Consider the following 22304-nt stretch of genomic DNA (forward strand, 5'->3'; position numbering starts at 1 on the left):
ATCCTGACCTCTGCATACTTGTGTCCCACCCTAGGAATGTGCTCCAGGCTTCTACAGAGACACCAAGGGACTCTTCCTGGGAAAGTGCCTCCCTTGCAACTGCAACGGACGCTCGGATCAGTGCATGCCGGGCACAGGAGTGTGTGTTGTAAGTACCCTGCTTTGTTTCCGCTTACGACCTGCTTATTGGGTGGGCACGTGTATGTGTAGATATACTCCGAGGCCAGCGGTGGCTTTCCCAGCTGGTTTCCGCACACATAAATCCAGCTATTACGAGTATTTGGACAATGGCATGTGGACCCAGAGTTACTGGATGCCCACATGCATTGTCCCATATCTGGAAACAAATTGTCTCCCAATTATCACCTGCTCTTCGCAGGGTATTAAGAGGTGGGGGGATAGGAGTGAGAGATTAACTTTGGCAGTGCCAATCAAGCCCTATACCCTTGCCACTCATTCTATGGCCCAGAACATATACAAGTGACCTAAATTCAGTGGACACCGGACAAACTAAAGTATGCAATTTTCACAGAAGGTGTTTGTCGCCCTTAGGTATAATTCAATGGAGTATAATTATATATAGTGTTTAACACTTACAGGATCTTTAATAATGGCATTATGTGTGTTTTTTTTTGTTTTAGAACTGCCAGTACAACACAGAAGGGGACCATTGTGAGAAGTGCAAAGGAGGATTCCTAGGCAACACTACGGTGGAGAAGCCCCTACAGTGCTTCGGGTGCCCCTGTCCCCTCTCAGTGGCTTCCAACAAGTAGGTCTTCTTTCCCATGTACCAACTATAGTGTACCTACCACTTCTCAACCTCCTCTGTTGTGAGTCTTGTGATTTAAAAGCATGTACAAGCACCAGGGATTACTTCCACACTGGTGAAAACATTAGTGAATTGTCCTGGGTGATGAGTGCAGTGACCACTATGCCCCCATATTCAGCCACCTTTACGAATCTATTGTTCACATTTAATCGCTGATCGCCCAAAGCTGTGATTTTTCCAAATCTGGGACTCTTTTGTGGTGTTATCTTAGCCTCCTCGTATGTAATTTGAAGGTTTGATGCCACTCCAGTGTGATGCTGATTTCCAGATGGTGTTTCGAGGTGAGGACTGTACATGACCAGGTGTGCAGGGTACCTCTCACTGCTCAGAGATTGGAGACCTGCTTGTTGTAGTTCCGGAGTCAGGGCTCTGCCATTAGGGACTTACTTACAATTCACAGATATGTGAAATCTGCCAAGGCGGACTCAAATGGCTTTAAGGCAGGGTTGCCACTTGTCCAATATTTTACTGCTATGGAGAGTTGTTTTATGTCGAGGCTAATCATAAAATTGAGAAACTCGGCGAAGGCCAGTATTCTTTAACCTTCAAAATATATAACCTTAAAGATGAATGCACAAGATGAAATGTTAAAGTGTGTCAGAGGTGTCTAAACTGCTCCTAAATGATAATTAAAACAAAAGGGTACAAACTTGACTTGGTAAAATATACAGATGATTTTACACACATTGTTAATCAAGTCTTTTGCCTTTAAAAATGAGCACTTCTACAAAACATGAACACACGTCCATTGTTTTTCCTGAGGAAGGTGGGAACACTGCATTGGGACAGTTGTAATGGCTTCAATCTCTCCTACTGGGGAGTTCCTAGTACTTCGAGATAAGCAAAGTTAAGGAAAGGCAGGAGCCAGGAGTAATGATTATACTGTGACTGATCCCAACACTGAGGAGAAGATTAACAGACAGACATCACTTTAGTGCAGGAACCTGTATCTCTTGCATACAGAGGCTCACCGTCTCTTCACCATTCTGCACAAAGGCCCAGGGGCTTTGTCTTCCTAACAAGGTAGCTACATTGTACAGTTAGGAGGAATCTGCAACACTACCAGGCAGTGGTCAGTCTGGGCCAGTGTTGGGGCACTGGAATTCTGTTATGGGCGAGGACTGGGAGTGCATGGAGCTCGCGGGTGCATGTGGGGGATGCAATGGGTTTTGGGCGTTTAAGGCAGGAGGCAGTGAGGGTGCTAGGGGCACTGGGAAGGGATGAGCTGCAATTGGGATCTTTGAACCCCTGGCTGTCCCTGAGCAATAGAAGGTACTGGCAAGCACTGGCACTAGACAGTACTTTGAATGGATGGACCTCCCAAGGTGTACTGGAGTGAACTAAGAGATACTCAAATACATTGTGAAGTACTGGAACTAATAGCATGTTTTCATATAGTAGCACTTCATGCTACACTTCTGTTCTGAAGAGCTCTAAGTAACATGTATTGATGCTATCTAGAGTGATGGTACTCAATATACCAATCTAAGAGGGCAAAATCAGCATTTCGAGGAATCAAAACTCATGAGTCTCAGCTCACTAGATGTCAGCCACGTGAGCTTAGCTGGGCCTTCTTGCTTGCTGGCTGGTGGTACTGAAATGCAGTGGGAACCGGGAGGCACTAGCATTAAGATGCAGTAGTGTGCCATCAGGCACTAGGAGTTGCTGGCATGCACTGGGAAGCCACTGGTCCTGAAGGAATTGACTGATGCTGCTCTCTTATAGTTTAATTTTGGCACAATTGACAAAATTGGCATGCCATCTTCACTGGAAGGGAGTGGGTTGTCATTGGGTACTTGAAGCACCCTGGTACCATTTTCCCATGGGTTACTAGAAAGCACTTGGGTGCGTGCATGATTTGATGTAAAGACTGACCTACAATGGAGCATTATGGAGCAGTTAGCAACACTTAAATGAGCTTCAGATCTCAAGAAGGTGAAGCCAAGCTATGGGACTAGGGAGGAAATTGCATTGCGATGTTGAAGGCCAATCATTCTCTGTAATTGTTGACTGAAACTACTTTCTCCTTTGACTGCTTTTCAGATTCCCTTATGTATATGTTCCATCCTTTGTCTTAGAACATTTGCTGTCTTCAGTGTATCAAGAGCTCTCATCTTCTCTTAATTTCTCACTGTAATTAAAACGTTTGGTTCTCCTAGTAAATTACAATTCTCTCCCTTCACAGTGGAAACTCTGTTTGTAGCATGTGTGGCTGTAGACTCACATGCTTTGCACACTCCTGCCATCTAGTTTTGGGAGTGGACGTTGCAAGTCGTTTTTCTTTGAAGTATAAGTTTTGGTTTTGAGGTCACTCATGATCCCCCATTTTCTTTCTTTAAGTTTTGCCATGGGATGTGTCCAGAAGGGGTCAATGACGCAGTGCTTCTGCAACCCCGGCTATGCCGGTGCCCAGTGTGAACGGTAATCTCAAACACTTCAGTCCTTCGCTTTATCTTCTCTTTACGTTCTCTTTCTCTGGCTTTTGATTTTAGTGAAATAATCAATTGTTACTATTCTCAAAGGTGTGCACCAGGTTACTATGGCAACCCAATGGTGATTGGAAGCACCTGCCAGCCTTGCAACTGCAGTGGGAACACAGACGGCAACGCGCTGTTCAATGATTGCGATTCCCGGACAGGGATGTGCGTTGGTTGCATGTTTAACACAGCGGGACCACGTTGTGAGCTCTGTGCTCCTGGATACTATGGCGACGCTGTCGTGGCCAAAAACTGCAGCAGTAAGTGTTGCTTTGCATGCAGGGGTATTTTGCTCTGTACTTGTGCTCTGAGAGTTCACACCTTTCTACATTCAGAAGTTGAAATGTTTGAGCACCCAGTACTTTGAGTGTTATATCAAACCAATACATTTTTGTAGTCAATGGAAGCGTGCATCTTAGCATGCTTGCACAAGGGAGCAGCTGCATACTTGCAAGGAACCCAAGTTGTTCCCGAGTATCTTTCTGCTTGTAGAGGCTGCTTCTGTATCTGGTAATGTTTACACACACCATATAATTTTCTGGGATTGAAGTATTATTTCAAAGTTCAGTAAAGTCCAGTTTGTAATAATGGATAGCCGTTTGCCAAACAAATCAAAACCACATTGAGGAGTGTTTGTGGTAGGATTTAGATTTACATTGCACAACATTGAAAAACTTCTTCAGATGCTTTTGTTGTCTGGCATCAATTCTGAACTTTTGATTTTAATACAATTTTATATATTTGCTTGCCTATAGGGGCCTTCAGTCAGCCCTCTTCAAACAGTGGTCTGTTGTAGTGTCATTCGCCTTTTTCTTCAGTCCGCTACACAATAGGGCAATGGATCAGCCCACTTCAGTCATTGGTTTTCATTCTATGAGTGATGGCATTCTGCCAAAGGACAATGTCATTACCCACACAGAAATTTGTACGCCTTCGTGCTAGGGACTGGGACCCAATATTGCATGTTTAAAAATAAGTTGGTTTCTTTTTTAAGCTTTGCTAGGTCACGGCACTGCTCTTGTCACCACTTCCATTATTCCACATCCCACGGGGACACCTGCATGCGGTGCCCATCTTTAAATGAGGTTTAAAACGATTGAAAGCTGGCCATCCTGGATTGAAAATGGGGCTCATGCATGTCTATTTTTGACTGCATATATATTTTTGGCCATCTTTGAATGAACTTGAAAAACATTCCAAAGATGGCCGCATATGCATGCGCGTGAATTCATTCATGGGGATGGACATTCTGAATGGTTAGTGCAAAAACATTTTACAAAAATATTTCAAAACTAAACAAACACTGGTAAAATCTAAAGGCCTGTCTGCAGTGCACGACCTATAGCCTTGCCAGTGCTTGTTCATTGCAATAGTCTTCAATCTCCTGAAAGGAAATTCCTTAAAACAAAAGTGATTTATCATGTTTTGTTGAGTAAATATTCAAAGATGACCTAAGCTGTTTTATGTATAATGAGAAGAGAGACCCAGCGCATCAGAGCAAGCGCCATCTTTCCTTGTTACCCTTTTCTTTAAAAAAGTGGAATATGTGACCTACAATTTAGAAGGCACATTGATTCCTGTAGACCTGCTAGGAGCAATCCTCTCTCCCCCCCCCCCCCCCTCCTGTTGTACCTTATGTCGACACATTCTATCCTCCTCTGTGACAACATTATTTCTACAACGCCTTATTGATGTGAACAGTGGCCTTTTGCTTCACAGTTAAGTTAGGTTGTAAAAATTCAAGTCAAAACACAGACTAGAGGAACAGAGCATGTGCTATATCAACAAAAAAAAACAGCATTGATCAGCTGCTAGCTTGTATCTTCCTATTTGCACCTTGATACGTTGGTTCAAACACTCTGAACAGCTATAACTAATCTTGCTCAGGGAACGTTCCCAGTATTATGGTGCGCATTCCAATTTTTAGACTAAAAAAAATCGAATCTTTCCTTCCTGTGATATACATCTTTTGGTCCAGGCAATGGGATAACCTTTCAACATTCTATTAGTATCTCACAAAAAATTGACCCTCAAAGTTGTGATTCAAAAGTATTCTGCTACAAGCATATCAATTATAATTGTAAAGTTTTTAGAAGATGGTCATTCAGGAGACAAGAGTGATCATCAATATAGGTACCGTTGAGAACTCATTGTTTTCTCTTTTTCCAGAGTGTGACTGTTCTCCTTGTGGTACAAGCTCATGCGACCCCAGGAGCGGGCGTTGCTTGTGCAAGGCAGGAGTGAGTGGGATTCGCTGTGACCAGTGCCAGGTAAAGTATACATTCTGAGATCTTTTGTGTGTTGATCTTACTGTGTTGATGTTGTGAATGTAGCACTAACGTTTGTGTGTATGTATAATGGCTGATGCAGTGATCCTATTGTTTGTTTACCAGTTGTGGCATGGATACAGCTGGGGTGTACCCTTGCATCTCTGCTGTTGTGAACAGCTCCTGCACATTAAATGTAAACCCCTCCCCCTCCTTGGTCCTCAATACATGAGTATCTGATTAACAATGCAGTAAATCCTCACCTAGTTACTGGTTCAAGGGCAGCAGTAAGTCTAGGATGAAAAATTAGAGGACTAATGAAAGAAGGACCATGAGAAATTGGAAATAAGTAGAGACATCTGTGTTACAGCGCTGAATTCCATGGATTATTTGGACAGGTTTCCCTTCTAGTGATTTCAGCTTCTTTTTTTGCATCTGAAATGGGTAAAGAGCAAATAGGGCATAAGGTGTTTATCCCTTGTAATTCTGATGCACTGTGTAACCCTTGTTTTGCAGCATGAATCCTTTTCTGGATTCACATGCTGTGCATTATTCTGCCATCTAGTGGTTGGAGACGGAGTTGTCTTATTACAGTCCCATCTGTTTTTTTAGGTCTCGCCTGGCATTAGCAGTGCGCATGCGCTGCTCTCGCCATGCGAGGGCCTTATTGAATCAATACAAATCCCAAAGCGTGAACGCAGACGGACAGAAGATGTGCATGCGCGGCATGGGATTACACGTGACCTCTCTGCACAATGCGCGCATGGCGCGCTTTCGCTTGTTTTGCCCGATACTGACCTAACAAGCATTGAAAATGCAATAGGTCTCCCCTTTAATTAAGTCAAAGCCATTTGCTTTGCTAATTGCTAAACAATACCATTAACAAAGCAAATGGCTTTAACTTAATCAAAGGCAAGACCTATTGCATTTTTAATGCTTGTTTTTAGACTGTTCATGGCTGGTGACTTAGTGAGCAATGAACATGAGATGCTCACTCTCTAATGTGGTGGTTGTCCCGCCTTCCGTATTACAAGGGCTTTATAGCCTGTAACACTTCTTATACAGCTAACAGGATACCCGCCATGTTTTAACAGAGTTTTCCGCTTACCAAACACTCGATAAGACCATTAGGTATACAGTTGAGGTGCACCTGTTTATATTGGCCCTGCCACGCCACTAAACGGCAGACCCCTCCTAGGATAATGACTAGAAACTACTGCCTGCGCCAGGGCTTTAAGAGCAAATCTCAGACTCAACAAGCATTGACAAAGCCAGTAGGTCTCGCCAATGACATCTCTGGACTTTGTCAGTGCTCGTTTTTTCTCCATGGATGGTTGGCACATGCAGGGTGTGACAGCTTTTTTGGAGTGACTGTTCCTAAAGTGAAAGAATATTCGTTCCATGATAGCTGCTACATGATTACAGAAGTGTGGCATCCATCTTTTAATGTTTTTTTCTTAAAATAAAAATCATTTCAAGACCGCCACTGTGTTTGTTAAGCGCGACTACTCACCCGTAAGGGTCTCAAGGTGCTGAGGGGGAGGGGGGGTGTCACGGGTTCCAGTCCATCAAGGAGGGGGTCTGTCGAAGAGTCAGGTTTTGAGGTTTCTTGCGAAGATGGGGAGCGATGTTATCTGTCTGAGGTGAAGCGTAAGGTCGATCCAGGCTCTGGCTGCGTGGAAATAGAAGGAGCGGCCTCCCGATCTGGTCTTTCTGGTGCGGGGGACTATGGCATAGGAGAGCTGGGCTGATCGTAGGGTCCTTTGGGGTGCGTGGAATTTGAGTCGGCTATTCAGGTATGTTGGTCCGGTGTCGTGGAGGGCCTTGTGAGCGTGGGTTAGCATCTTGAAGGTGACTCTAGCTTTGATGGGAAGCCAGTGGAGCGTGCGCAGGTGCTGGGAGATGTGGCAGTGTCTTGGCAGGTTGAGGACCAGTCTTGCGGCGGCGTTTTGGATGTTCTGTAGCTTGCGTGTGAGGTTTTTGTTTATTCCGGCATAGAGTGCGTTGCCGTAGTCAAGCCTGCTGGTGACCAGGGTATGAGTGACGGTCTTTCTGTGTTTGAGGGGGATCCATTTGAAGGTCTTACGTAGGAGGCGGAGGGTGTGGAAGCAGGAGGATGAGACGGAGTTGATCTGGCGGTCCATTTTGAGCTCTGAGTCCAGGATGATTCCCAGGTTGCGTGCGTGGTCTGTGGGGGGTGGGCGGGCTTCCGAGGGCAGGGGTCCACCAGGTGTCGTTCCAGGCATCTGGGCCCATGATGAGTACTTCTGTTTTGTTGGTGTTTAGTTGTAGGCAGCTGTTTTTCATCCATTTGGCGACGGCTTCCATGCCTTCTCGAAAGTTGTGTCTGGCGGTGTTGGGTTCGTTGGATAGGGAAGAGAATGAGTTGGGTGTCGCCTGCGTATGACACAATGTTGAGTCCATAGGTTCTGACGATGGGGGCGAGTGGAGCCATGTGGACGTTGAAGAGGGTAGGGCCGAGGGAGGACCCCTGGGGGACTCGGTAGGTGTAGGGTCTGAGAGGAAAGGGGGAGTCTGACAAGAAAAAGAAATTTAAGCTAGCCACCATGCCCACGCATGTTGCTATTTCGGACTCACTTTTTTAATATGCTTTATTATTAATTTACTGCTTGGGTGGCCATTTTAGAATAGTAAATTAAAAATAAAATGCGCACAGAATACTGCACAAATTGGACAAGCAAGAAGCCTGTTAGCAGAGTGCACCTGCCAAGCACTTAAATTGTTGAAAAATATTTTTAAAGGGGAATGTGCGAGAGCCTTAATGTTTACTTCAGTTGACAGCGCAGAAGCAAATTGGCAAAAGCAAGTGGCCCGGTAGCAGTATGCAGCTGCCAGACCCCTGCAAAAAGTGTAGGGGGCAGAGAAGTGGGGGGGGGGCAGCTAAGAATGTGATGTACCCCCCTGTACTGCTAAAAGACAAAAATATATTTCCCCACACCTTAGTAGTGGAAGAATGCGATTCATTCTGGTAAAATGATAAAGAAGAACTGTTTCAAGATCGAAAGAAACACAAAATAGGGAGGAAAGCCATTGTCTAGGAGCTGAGCGAGGCAAGATGGCTATTCAGTCATTAACAAGGGGCTGATTCAAACTCCAATCTATGTATTTTATTGTAGACAATATATCTTCAACAGCAGCTCTCTGTAGACAAGGCTTAGAAATTGTACTCATGGCTTAGGGGGTACTCTCAACCATCTACGAACAAGAGGGCTCCACAACTTTCTCAAGGAAAATAAGCAAGCTATGACTTCTCTTTGAGTCTGTATTGTCATATTTCCCACCACTAAACTGCGCAACAAAGAATGTGTCGTCACCTTCTGCTCATCCGACAGCTTCTCCCTGTGCTTTGGAATTGCCACCTAATATCCCACTTTCTGTTTTTACATCGTCTCCTGCAATTTTGTTTGGAGCTCATTTTTTCAACCATAATAACTTGTGCCACCCAGTATAAGCCCTCCTGTTTGTGTTTATTCATTCCTTCTGGCACACCGTGTCTTGCCAGTGCTCCGTAGGCGTCTTGTTGCACCAGCGCTATAGAAAAAAAATGAAATGATAAAATTAATCAAACTTTAACTTCCGATTATTTGCCCCTAGGATGGATACTTTGGCTTTGATGGGTGCACCGGCTGCCAGAAGTGTGACTGTGATGTGGCATCAATGGGCCCAACCTGCGACTCGCTGACAGGCCAGTGCAGCTGCAAGCCGGGTGTGGGGGGCCCCCGCTGCCAGCAGTGTGCCCCTGGTTACTGGGGTTTTGATGCTAGTGGCTGCACAAGTGAGTAACATAGATGCCGTGGACCAAATATTTGAAACTACATCACTGAAAGAGAACCCCTTTGATTTTAAGGCGTATCCCAATAAATACCCTAGGCATTCAACAACACCCTTATATTCTTAGTCTTTCAGGCCTCTTCCAATATTTGAGTGGTGAGAAGCATCAAAATAACCCCAAGTTGTATGTTTGTTTACACTTGAATCCTTGCCTCAGCAAATATTCTGATTACACTTTAGTCCCTGTCACTCACCTGTCCTGAAATACTTCCCCCTTCCTGGGTGGCATCTGTGTGTTTCTCTGGCATTTGATTTTAATCCCTCTCCAGACATAAAATTGATTTATAGAGGACCGGATACTTTGAAATGGGTCGTCTCTCTGGCTAGGTCAGCCCACCCCCTCATACGTACAGTTAGAGGTGGGCTCACAAGAGAATCCGAGCTACACAGATGTCATGCACTAAGTCTCTATATGGGACTGGTATCCACCTTAATTTCTGTGTCAGTGAATTTGAAGCTCCCCTACTTCCAGTTGTTAACTTATTTTGGGTTCCTAAAAGGATATGGAGCTCAGTATGGTGTTTAGATACTGCATGGTCTTTGGAGGCCCTGACGGAAATAAATGGGAGGAATAACAGAAAGCATTATCGGAGTAAGTGCACTGGGTCCATTTTTCTCTGGTTTTAACCCCACCTGTTGTAGCTCCATGCATCCCCTAAGCCTCAGTTATTATCTTGGCTGTCCCCAAACTTTGACAGTGATTTATGATTTGTGGGATTTTAAAAATACTTTCTCTTTGCTGTCTCCACCTTTACATATTTGACAGCTCCACCCTTACCACTCGCATTTTGATTTGTTCTCATTGACAAAGAAGGGGCAGTTCTGAACAGTTTGTGTTCCATGTTCCATATGTCCCAAAACATGGACAACCCCCTATTAATCAAGTATAAAATTATTCTGGATAGAGGAACCCTCACAATTGCACTTGGAAGTAAAACAGGATCTCTGGCAGATACACTAAACCGACACAGGAGTGAAAGGACAATGTGAATAAAAGCACCTTTGTGATGCTGTTGCCTTCCTTTGATAAACATATTTAGCTTTTTGTCTTCTCGCAGAGTGTGTGTGTAAGGGTGGCTCCTGTGACCCTCGCACTGGAGAATGCAAGTGCACAGAAGGGCTGACTGGGAAGCAGTGTGACACATGCCTTCAACAGCACGCTATCCCTGTTTCCCAAGGACCTGATCTCGTCAAGTGTGAACGTAAGTCATTGTGTGTCCTGTGCCTCTCTGCTCACGGATGGAGGGTGGATGGGGGGGTGGAGGGGGATTAGAACGGGGCTAGCCGGCCTCATAGTCAGGATCAGGGATCCAGGGTTTATTTAGAGCTACTCTGATTATCTGCAAAGGTATGTTGTCTTGAAAGGAGTTAAATGCGAACAACAAATCCAGGAGATAATAAATAAAGATGCTGAATGTTGCCTTCCAGGTAAAAAACTGAGTTGTATTCATAGCCAGAGAGGGTGTGACGGCAGAGTCACTGTCTGCAATGGTACTTTCTTTCTGAATATCTGCCACTGGCATAGTTAATCTGCTAGCCACCTGAGATTCTTATGTCAAGTGTAGGAAGCTGGCTTTTTATATAGTATGCCAAAAAGAGGTATACTGTGCAAAGAGTCCAGGTATCCCTTATATGTGGACAGGGGCTTGCTCTAGAAATCCCAAGGTGCCCTTCTAGGGGGTAGTGTGGTCGAGCAGCCTTAGGCGTATCAGAGAAGAGTGTTAGACATCTGCAAATGCACACAATATTCAATAAATTATGCATGCGACTAAATAAGGAGATCCACACCAATTTAAAAAACAGCACACATTTTTATATAATATTTGGCACCAAGATCATGAAAATCAGGTGAGTACATTTCGATATAGAAATAGTTATAGTTTTCAAAAAGCGAGAGTGCAATTTCGGAAGCGTTAATGTTATCCTATGGAGGAAAGTCATAGGCTGCAAACAGGTACTTCTTCAGGACTTAAGGTGAGTATGGGGCAAGGTCCAAGGCAGCACCACCAGGTCACCTGGGGCATCACAGGGGCGGCTGGGTGCAGAGATGCAATACAGCGGCGGGTGCCCTCGTGTAAGTCGATTGGGATCTGTTTGGTCGCAAAGTCTCTGCAGGTAGCGACTGGAAGGCCAGTTGGGCTGAACCACCAAGTGGGCTCAGATCTCAGGATGCTCGGGGACACAAGGAGACCTTTGGTCCTCTACTTTATGGGGCGGGATGGTGCAGAGGTGTTCTGAGACATCTGGGTTTAGTCACCGGAGGCACAGGTGGTAGAGGGGGGCCTGCACAAGAGACTGTACTAGAGGCTGCTGCGGGAAGTCCACAGTTGGCAAACCCAAGGTAGGCTTCATCTCTGGAGGCTGTGGGGACCACGCTGACACTGTTGGCCCACTTCGACTTGGGCTAGGTGGCTCAGGTGCAGTGGTGCTTTCCGGTGTCTGGTTTTGGCGGTCCAGAGTCATCACAGGTCACTTTGGGTGCCTGCAGAATGCAGGGAAGTAGCTCCCCTACTCCACGGGAGTTCCTGGGTTTTTGGAGAAATGCTTGCAATCCCGGGCTTTTGGAGGTACAGCAGTTTCAGGACGAGTCCACTTTGGCACAATGGTCGAGGACAGCGGCAGGCCAGCAAGGTTGGCGCCAAGTCAGTAGCTGCTCCTCTGTTCTTTATTTTGTGGCTCTACAGGTCTGTCTTCTTCCTTCAGGTCGCAGAATCTGATTTCTTGGTGCCAGGGGCTCCCTTAAATACTAGATTTAGGTTGCGTTAGGAAAGTGTAGGGTAGTAGTCAATGAGCTACTTAACCCTCGGGTTACTGTGCCCCCTATATGACCACTTCCTGTGGGAAGTGGGCATAACCCTGTCCCAGAGTTCCTAATTCTGCCATCACCAAGATGGCAAACTTTTACATTTCGCATCCATATCAGGTAGTCCACCTTAGGGGTAGAAGTAGCCTGAGGGTGGACACGCCTCTTTGACTACTAATCTTCCTGCCTGTACAGGTGTCAAATTGGCCCTGGTCAGGGGGCTGGGCATCCCTCACTTCTGAGGGAAACCAGAGTTGCATACCAAAGGTGATGGGCTCTTTGAAGCTCCCTGCATTGGAATGCTAATTTACAGGTCATCCTGTTGGTGGGTTGTAAAGCACCCTCTCCTGGGCAAGCTTTGTTCCTGACATCCCGAGAGCGTAGGATGTAATCCCAGGGGGTCAGAAACCTGTCTGTGGTGACATGCTGGTCTACACTTTCAGCCATCACACTAGTACTTGGTAGGTTTTCAGGGTCCACTTCTAAGGTACCCTCTGGGTGCATGTATTAATAAATCCATCAATGGAATCAGTGTGGGCTTATTGATACAAGATGTTTGATGCCAAACATCTTTAGTTTCAGTGAAGCCATCATGTAGCTGTGGAACTCGTTTTTGACCAGTACCCAGCACACGTATTAAAAATGGCTACCCTGGCTACTGGTACTGGCAATTATTGGACTAGCCAGCACGGGGGCATATCTGCTCAAGCAGTTATGTCCACACATGTAGCATAGTGCACCCTGCCTTAGGGCTGTAAGGCCTGCTGTAGGGGTGGCTTACCTATCCTGCAAGTAGTGTCTGTAGGCATGGCACACAGGGCTGTGTGCCATGTTGTGTTTTGTCTACACCAAGACAAGCAGCCTGCAGTGGCAGTCTGCGGGTGTTTGGTGGGGGGTCGCTTAGGGTGGCACAATACATGCTGCAGTTCTTAGGGCCCCTCTTTAGGCTCCTTGCCATAGGTACCAGGAGTACCATTTACTAGGGACTTACAGAGGGTACTGAAGGTATTGCCAATTGGGGAAAACAATTGTACAGTTTAGGGAAGGGATCTGGCACTGGGGACCTGGCCAGCAGGAACCCAGTGCATCTCCTGTTAACATTGCATGAAATATCAGGCAAAATGCGGGGGTGACCCTGTCAAAAACTGGCACTTTCCTACATTAAGTAAATAAAATAGTCACAGATTGTTCTCAAGTGTGATGTAATGACCTAAGGGTAGGTCTTTATACAAAGTATGCATTTTTCATTTTTCTTTGTCTCTTTTATGTCTGTCTGTTCTCTCTCAAGTTTTATAACTAGCGAGTGATGTGATCAGATTCAAGTGGGTGGTGTGGTGTCTAGCGTGACCATGCCTGGGTGGAGTAGGTTTTGTGTGGAAGAGATAAATATGAGGCACTGGGAATGGCGGCCCATTCTTTGGTTGGGGGTTCAGGGTTAGTGATTGTTGTGTTCCTGCCAGGCAAGACATTACTTGGTGGAGAGTAGAGTGGTGATTGTTGGGCACTCGGAAATCCTGGATGTAGATGCATAAATAAATAAGTAGTGGCTGCGTGGAACAAAGACTGTTCTACACACTCCTTTGAGTGGCTGCAGTGATCTCTGAACAGAGTTTGGCTTTTCCTTGAAACGTGTAGCCCTTCCGAGTTTAGAGTTTCTTGTATTGTCCGCTGTTCTTCCCCAAATGCTAAATATGTGACTTCTCCCTTGTATAGCCTGTGACAGCTGTGTTCTGGTTCTGCTGCAAGACCTGCACAGAATGGAGGACATGTACCCTCTGATCCGGGACCAACTTGGCAACTTAAGTGCTAGCTCCATCGCCTGGACCCGACTGGGAGGCTTGAACAGCTCCATTGAAAACGCTACAGTACGTGCTGGGTGAAGGGAGCTTCTAGTGCTTGTCCTTTTTTTTCAAGTATAAACAAACTCCTCCTCCTTGTATCCTTCTTACTATTTTGTTTTCTTTCCAGAACCTTCTATTTCAGTACCAGCACCTAATCAACACCGCCAGAGAAGAGGCCGACAGGCTAAAAAATCAAACTGGGATCCTTGCCCTGGACATCAGTGCTCTGGATGAGAGGGTGAGCTGCTATTCTTCATGTTGCCGTAATGTAATTTGTGTGTCAAGGCTCTCAGACTAGCTGTTTTGGCCATTTCCATATTGTATCTGCAGTAGGCTGCGTTGGGTTATAAAACAAAACTGTGTGTTCGAGGCATATGAGCTGCAGAGTTGTACACTTAGCATAGGTCGCCATCTGGTGTTGGGCCCGGATGTTTGCAGTTTGTTTTTCTTCTTGGACCGTGTTTGGAAGTCACGAGTTTGGTGACTCCTCCTTCGGTCCGTACTGCGCATGGGCTTCGGCTCCATCCTCAGATTGTTTTTTTCCGCCATCGGGCTCGGATGTGATACTTCGTGCTCCGGCTTCGAACTTCTACGGTTCCAGCCTCGACGGAAAATCCTCGATTCTTCGAGTTCCTTCATCATCTTCATCTCTCGAAGCGGCACTTTTTCCATCCCGTACATCGACACCGGCCTTCGGGCCCTCCGCGACTCCGGTCCCGGCCGATGGAAAGGACTCCGTTTAAAAAGTGCCCAGAATGTGGGTCTAAATTTCCCCACACCGACCTCCATCAGGTGTGTAACCTTTGCCTCTCTCCGGAACACGAGGCTCGAGACTGCCCCGCCTGCAAGTCTTTTCGATCGAAGAAAACGATCCGAGATCGAAGGGCTCGACGCACCATGGCGCACTCATCCTCGACAGTTCCACCGGACATCTTCGGAGACGACGCCGAAGCTTCGGGGCAGACACACACCGAACTGGGAGAAGACATCGTCAGCGCTTCCGAGGCCGACGACTCCGACCTGGAGGACGTAACACCAGGACAGCGGGCCGTGAGTACAATGCCCCCTCCCAGCCCCGCACCAAAAACCAAAGAGACTCCGGTTACTCCCTCGCCTGCCGGCCTGGGCAAAACCAAAACCAAAGCCTCGATCACCCCACCTTCGGGCCCGGTGTCGAAGCACTCAAAGTCTCACGGCAGCTCGGGATCGAGCCAGCCGACGCCCGGTGCCGATAAACACCACTCGGCACCGAAGCCTGCAAAATCCAGCTCGACTCCGAAACCACCGGTGCCGAAGCCTGGACACTCGGCGCCGACCAAACACAAACAGAAATCGGTCGGCACCGACGCTCCGGCGCCGAAACAGCACTCGACGCCGAAACACACGGAGACCTCCAAAAAGCAAGGCGTACACAGAACATCGAAACCTCCGGTTCCGAAATCGCCGGTGCCGACAGACGACTCGGCGCCATTGGCTCTGTTTACACCAGACCCTTTACAAAAGACTTTGTCCAGAGATCCAAAGACTGGCCTTTTGACTGTGATTACTAAGAAGCGTCGCCTTGAGGCTCCGGCTCCTCCTCCTCCTCCCAAAAAGAGGGACTCAGCTACTTCTCCCCTTAGAGTACCCTCCCCACTACCACCCCCCCTCCCACCACCACCCCCTCCACCTTTACCTCACTACGATCCGGCCCCATCCCCAGATCCGGATGACGGGGACCCGGACAATGACCCAGGGGACGCCCCAATGGATCCCACTCCACCAGGGACCCCAGATCCATGGGAGGATTATAATAACCCTGATGTACCCAATGTACCTCAAGACCACCTATACCCATCAAGGCCGTCTCCTCCAGAGGACTCTTTAGGGTTTCACCATTTAGTGCAGAGAGCAGCACACTACCATGGGGTGGACATGCACACAGAACCAGTGGAAGAAGACTTCCTACTGGATACATTTGATTTACAAGATCGTTCCACTGCTATTTTACCCATGCTTAAGGGTGTCACCAAGCACGCTACAGAGGTATTCAAAGACCCTGTCAGAGCCAGAGTACTAAACCCTAGAATAGAGAAGAAGTACAAGGCGGCACCCACAGACCCTGCATACATCAAGGGCCCTGCTCCTCTAGATTCCCTAGTTGTCTCCACAGCTAGAAAGCGGGCTAACTCCCAATCCTCAGGAGATGCCCCACCACCAGACAAGGAATCTAAACTTCTGGACGCGTCTGGTAAACGCACCGCCTACCAGGCTGCAAACATGTGGCGCATTGCAAATACACAAGCACTGCTTGCGCGATATGATAGAGCACACTATGATGAATTAGAGGCTCTTATGCAGCACCTTCCAGAGAAATACAAGCGCCAAGCTCATGACCTGATACAGGAGGGCAAACTAATCACAAACACCTCCATTAAGTGTGCCCTCGATGCAGCAGACACTGCTTCTAGAGCCATAAACACCAGTGTCCTGCTTCGCCGCCATGCCTGGCTCAGGATATCAGGGTTCAAGCCTGAGGTCCAGACATCAATACTTAATCACACCTTTGACCAGCAAACGCTCTTTGGCCCAAAGGTAGACGAAGCGCTCGAAAAAATGAAGAAAGATACAGACACAGCGAAGTCTATGGGAGCGCTCCAGACCCAAGCCTCTAAGCGTTCCTTTCGACGCTCGTCCTTTCGTGGCACAGGTAGAGGCTCCTCCACCGATAATGCCTCTACCTCCTACAAATCCCCTCCTCAAAATACCTTTTCAAAGGGCAACCAAAGAGGTGGCTACAGAGGCAACAACAATAAGGGCAGGGGCAAAACCAACAATACCCGTTCTGCCACCCCACCCGCACAATGACTCCCCTTCGCTCCCCCCAGACCATTCCACTCCGGTCGGGGGCAGACTACAAGATTTTATCCACGTATGGGAGTCCATAACATCGGACAAATGGGTGACCCAAATCATTCGGTCAGGGTACTGCCTCGAGCTAACATCTACCCCACCCAATATCCCACCAAGGCACCGTCCAATGTCCCAAGAGCATTCCACACTGCTCAAACAAGAGGTACTCTCGCTCCTCCAGAAACACGCCATAGAGCAGGTACCCGACAATCAACGAAATCTAGGGGTCTACTCCCTGTATTTCTTAATCCCAAAGAAAGACGAGACCCTCAGACCCATTCTGGATCTCCGGTCTCTAAATGCCTACATACATTCAGACCACTTTCACATGGTCACCTTACAACAAGTCCTCCCACTCCTCTGCCAGGGAGACTTTCTCACAACACTGGATCTGAAAGACGCGTACTTTCACATTCCAATACACCCCTCTCACAGAAAATACCTCAGGTTCGTGGTGGACGGGCAACATTACCAATTCAAGGTTCTCCCCTTCGGGGTCACCACTGCACCACGGGTGTTTACCAAATGCCTAGCAGTAGTAGCAGCACACCTCAGACGTCAACATGTTCACGTCTTCCCTTACTTAGACGACTGGCTCATAAAAGCCGCGTCCTACCACCAATGCGTGCAACATACAAACAGCACCATCCAACTGCTTCATCAGCTAGGCTTCACGGTGAACTACCAAAAGTCCCACCTCATACCATCTCACACAAAGCAATATCTCGGGGCCACCATAGACACCTCAAAAGGTATTGCCTATCCAAACTCAGCCAGAATCACAAGCATTCTAGCCTTACGCAAAATATTCCTTCCTCAACACTCTCTACCAGCAAGAGTGTTTATGAAGCTCATAGGGATGATGGCGTCTTGCATCTTCATAGTGCCCCATGCAAGACTCCACATGCGTCCACTTCAGGAGTGCCTAGCACAACAGTGGAACCAGGCCCAGGGTCAGCTGACGGATCTGGTGTTGGTGGACGGCCGCACACATCACTCTCTGCAGTGGTGGAACACCACAAACCTTTCCAAGGGACGGCCGTTCCTGGACCCGGTTCCCCAAGTGACTCTAACAGCGGACGCATCGCTCTCCGGCTGGGGAGCGCACCTCTTACACCTCACAATGCAAGGTCTATGGACGCCACAGCAAAAAACGCTCCACATCAACCATCTGGAGCTTTTGGCGATCTTTCTAGCCCTAAAATCTTTCCAAAAGCAGATTTCAGGCAAAGCAGTCCTCATTCGCACAGACAACATGACTGCGATGTATTATATACAGAAACAGGGGGGGACACACTCTCCCCAGCTCTCCCGCTTAGCCCAGAGCATATGGAGATGGGCAATTCCCCAAAACATTTTTCTCCTGGCACAACATGTTCCAGGCGTTCAAAACACCATAGCAGATCTGCTCAGCAGACAGACTCAACAACTACACGAATGGGAACTGCATCCACAAGTTCTTCACCCATTCTTCCAACAGTGGGGGCATCCTCAAATAGACCTCTTCGCCACCCACGAAAACAAAAAATGCCCAAGCTTCGCCGCCAGATACCCACACCCATTGTCCAAGGGCAATGCGATATGGATGAACTGGTCAGGCAGATTTGCATACGCCTTTCCACCTCTCCCACTAATTCCATTAGTGGTCAGGAAACTACAACAGCACTCCCTCACACTCATTCTGGTAGCTCCGACGTGGGCCAGACAGCCGTGGTACACCACGCTACTACAACTATCAGTGGTACCACATCAAAAACTGCACCTTTCCCCATGCCTCCTAACCCAGAACCATGGAGAAATCAGGCACCCGGACCCAGCTCAGCTCAACCTGGCGATCTGGCTCCTGAAATCTTAGAATTCGGGTACCTTAACCTTCCCCCTGATTGCATGAACATCATCATGGAAGCCAGACGTCCTACCACTAGAGCATGCTATGCCGCAAAGTGGAAAAGATTTGTAATGTACTGCCGTAACAATACAATCAACCCTCTAGATGCATCCATACAACACATCATATGCTATCTGCTCCATCTTCACAGGTGTAACCTGGCGTATTCATCCATACGCCTACACCTAGCAGCGATCGCTGCCTATCTACAAAACAGACAGCATTTGTCACTCTTCAGAGTGCCCGCTATTAAAGCCTTCATGGAAGGCCTTAAACGAGTAATTCCTCCCAGGGCACCACCCTCCCCTGTATGGAATCTAAATTTGGTCCTTACACGACTAATGGGTCCGCCCTTCGAACCAATGCACAAATGTGAGCTACAATTTCTCACCTGGAAAACAGCTTTCCTTGTAGCTATCACTTCCCTTAGAAGGGTTGGTGAAATACAAGCGTTCACCATACAGGAACCTTACATACAAATGCATCACAGCAAGGTCATACTTCGAACTAATCCGAAGTTCCTGCCCAAAGTCATTACCCCCTTCCACCTCAATCAATCAGTGGAATTACCTGTCTTCTTTTCGCAACCCCAATCTGTTGCGGAAAGGGCCTTACACACACTAGATGTGAAAAGAGCGTTGCTATATTACATACAAAGAACGCAACCCTTCAGGAAGACCAAACAGTTGTTCGTTTCCTTTTCTCCACCACATAAAGGCAACCCCATCTCAAAATCAGGGATAGCTAGGTGGATTGTAAAATGCATACAAATTTGCTATCAGAAGGCAAAGAGAACATTATCTGTTCCCCCTAAAGCCCACTCTACAAGAAAGTTGGGGGCTTCTATGGCTTTTCTAGGGAATATACCCTTAGATGACATATGCAAGGCAGCCACATGGTCTACACCGCACACATTCACAAAACACTACTGTGTAGATGTGCATTCCCAGCAGCAAGCTAGGGTGGGCCAGGCTGTACTAAAAACACTCTTTCAAACAGCTGCAACGGATACCGGTGGTCGCCGCTAAGGTTGGGTACTGCTATATAATCTATGCTAAGTGTACAATCTGCAGCTCATATGCCTCGAACGGAATATGCTACTTACCAGTATGCATCTGTTCTTGGCATGTAGAGCTGCAGAGTTGTACACGCCCACCCGCCTCCCCGGCTACCTGTATCCGTTCCAGTCCATCTTATTTAGATACAACACACATGGGTTTCTCACTGTTATTACTACGCTCCATCATTTCCCTGTTGGCGAAAAACAATCTGAGGATGGAGCCGAAGCCCATGCGCAGTACGGACCGAAGGAGGAGTCACCAAACTCGTGACTTCCAAACACGGTCCAAGAAGAAAAACAAACTGCAAACATCCGGGCCCAACACCAGATGGCGACCTATGCTAAGTGTACAACTCTGCAGCTCTACATGCCAAGAACAGATGCATACTGGTAAGTAGCATATTCCTTTTTTTAAATCATCATCGTCTGCCTCAAAGAAAAATGTATGTCTGGTATGTACTTGAACACAGTGGTGAAATTTAACCACTTCTCTTGGACGCACACGCCCCCTTAAAGAAACAGGTAATCCTTTTGGGGATGCTCCACTCTCCAGAAATGCCTTCAACCCATCAAGGAATCTGGAATCCCTGAGATACATTTTCAATGTCTCGCTCTGACTCGTCAGTCAGATTAACTCTATAGTAAAAACCTGAAATAATTGGCACCGGCCGGAAATTAAAACTTCAATGCTATCCCATCGCAGTGCAGGAATCTATAACATGATTGTGCATCCGTCTAGATTTCTGCAATTCCATATGCTCGAGGCCTTGCATGAAGTCTGTCATAAGATTAAAAAGAGTTCAGAACTCTGCGCTTTTGTTGGCAAGGCCAATGTAATTAACCTGCTACACCCACTTTGAAGGACTTATTGGCTCCCACTGAAAGTTTCAATCAAATGTAAGGTAAGTTACATCATGTGCCAATGCATGCTTGGCAAATCCTTCTAATATGTTTTCAAAAATATAACAGCAATGACATATTTGCTTTTTCTGGGCTCTCCTTGTCCGCTGTTCCTATAATCCAGTTATCCTCAGGCACCTACACATAATCGAAGGCTGGTTTACTTCTTGATTGCTCTACAAAGGTTTTTAAGAAACTAATCCTTAAGGGAACAACTAAACGCCATCCTCCCAAACCTTTACTCGAGGATTGTTTAACCCTTGGCTGGAAAAACTGTAAGCAGCAAAGTGCTTAATGGTGATTAGATTGGAGGCGTATCCTGTATAAATCCCCAAGTCTTCAATTTAATCATTAGGCAAGTGTTTATTGTACACCAGCCTTCAGATTTGCTGCATATGTTTCATGGAAAAGCCTTTCTTTAAAAATGTTTGTTTATTTCTAGGCATCGCTGGCCAACCTAACAGCCAACAAAATCAAGCATGGTACAGAAACCACCCATGAGAATACAGAAAAGCTGCTAAAGAAAATCCATGAACTTCACCAGCACATCCTTGGTAAGTGTGCAAGCAGTCAAGTTACGTGTACCCATGAGAACCAGTGGCTGTAGGGTGACCCGGAATTACAAATAGGGCGATACCAGCTGGTAAAGGCGTTGGTAGAGTGTTTGAGTCTGAATCAAAGCTGGACATTGATTCCATCACACTAGTGATCAAGAAAGAAACAATTGATCCCAAATTCAAAAACTGAGTTTTATATTAGTTTGGAAAAGTAGAGCAAGAGGATTAGGTTTCTCTCTTAGTTGTATGATGTTCCACCACTATCTATGATTTTCCTTGTTTTATGTGGTGCCCTCTTCTGGAAACATTTTGCTCCTGTTTGTCCACCTTGTTCTATTATTTGCCCCATTTTCCACCAATTCCAATCTGTTCACAGCTGTGATATGGAAACATAAGCATAAGGGGCGAGCCCATATATTTATTAAAATGTTCCTAGATGTTGTTAAATCTTGTTAGCTGCATAGCATCATTTTTTCAGTACTGTGGTAGAACCCCTTTGTTTGCTCTTGGTGAACATTGATGCCTCATTTATCTGTATTCTATCCGTAAGGTAATACAGCTGTGACAATGGGAGTGGTTAAGAACAGCACCCGTGGCCGTGCCTTGGGTAGGATTAAGAATGATGGTCAGGGGAGCTGTTGAAGCTGTTCAAGGCAAACCACACTTTCATGATTTGCACACTGTAAACAAATTCATCTGTTGTGGACAAGCCCTCCACCGAGGCATCTAGAGTTATTAGATTACCGTTCTATATTCATTTCAGTTTCACCTCTCTTAGTGGTTCTGAACAGCAAGGATTTAGGACTCTCTAAATATGCAGACAATAGCAAATTGGAGGCATGCAGGTATTAAGGATCGTGGTACGCAAACTGTAAATGTCTTCCCTGCAAATGCGGCAAGCTTTGCACGTTGTCAAAGTTATTTTCACAACTTCACAT

The 22304-nt window shown here is 46.7% G+C and overlaps 1 protein-coding gene across 1 annotated transcript in view; it reads left to right on the forward strand.

Annotated features, from left to right (window-relative positions):
• The window catches only part of LAMA5 (laminin subunit alpha 5), a 402322-nt gene that overhangs the window by 229287 nt on the left and 150731 nt on the right, over nt 1-22304 (forward strand). The window contains exons 42-51 of the mRNA XM_085615185.1: nt 35-148; nt 642-769; nt 3170-3250; nt 3352-3566; nt 5476-5576; nt 9189-9369; nt 10484-10627; nt 13942-14093; nt 14197-14307; nt 21252-21363. Of these exons, the coding sequence (XP_085471311.1) occupies nt 35-148; nt 642-769; nt 3170-3250; nt 3352-3566; nt 5476-5576; nt 9189-9369; nt 10484-10627; nt 13942-14093; nt 14197-14307; nt 21252-21363 (1339 nt within the window). The remainder of the gene's footprint in view (nt 1-34; nt 149-641; nt 770-3169; nt 3251-3351; nt 3567-5475; nt 5577-9188; nt 9370-10483; nt 10628-13941; nt 14094-14196; nt 14308-21251; nt 21364-22304) is intronic.

Source organism: Triturus cristatus, chromosome 7 (assembly GCF_964204655.1).
Source record: "Triturus cristatus chromosome 7, aTriCri1.1, whole genome shotgun sequence".
Classification (NCBI taxonomy): Eukaryota; Metazoa; Chordata; class Amphibia; order Caudata; family Salamandridae; genus Triturus; species Triturus cristatus.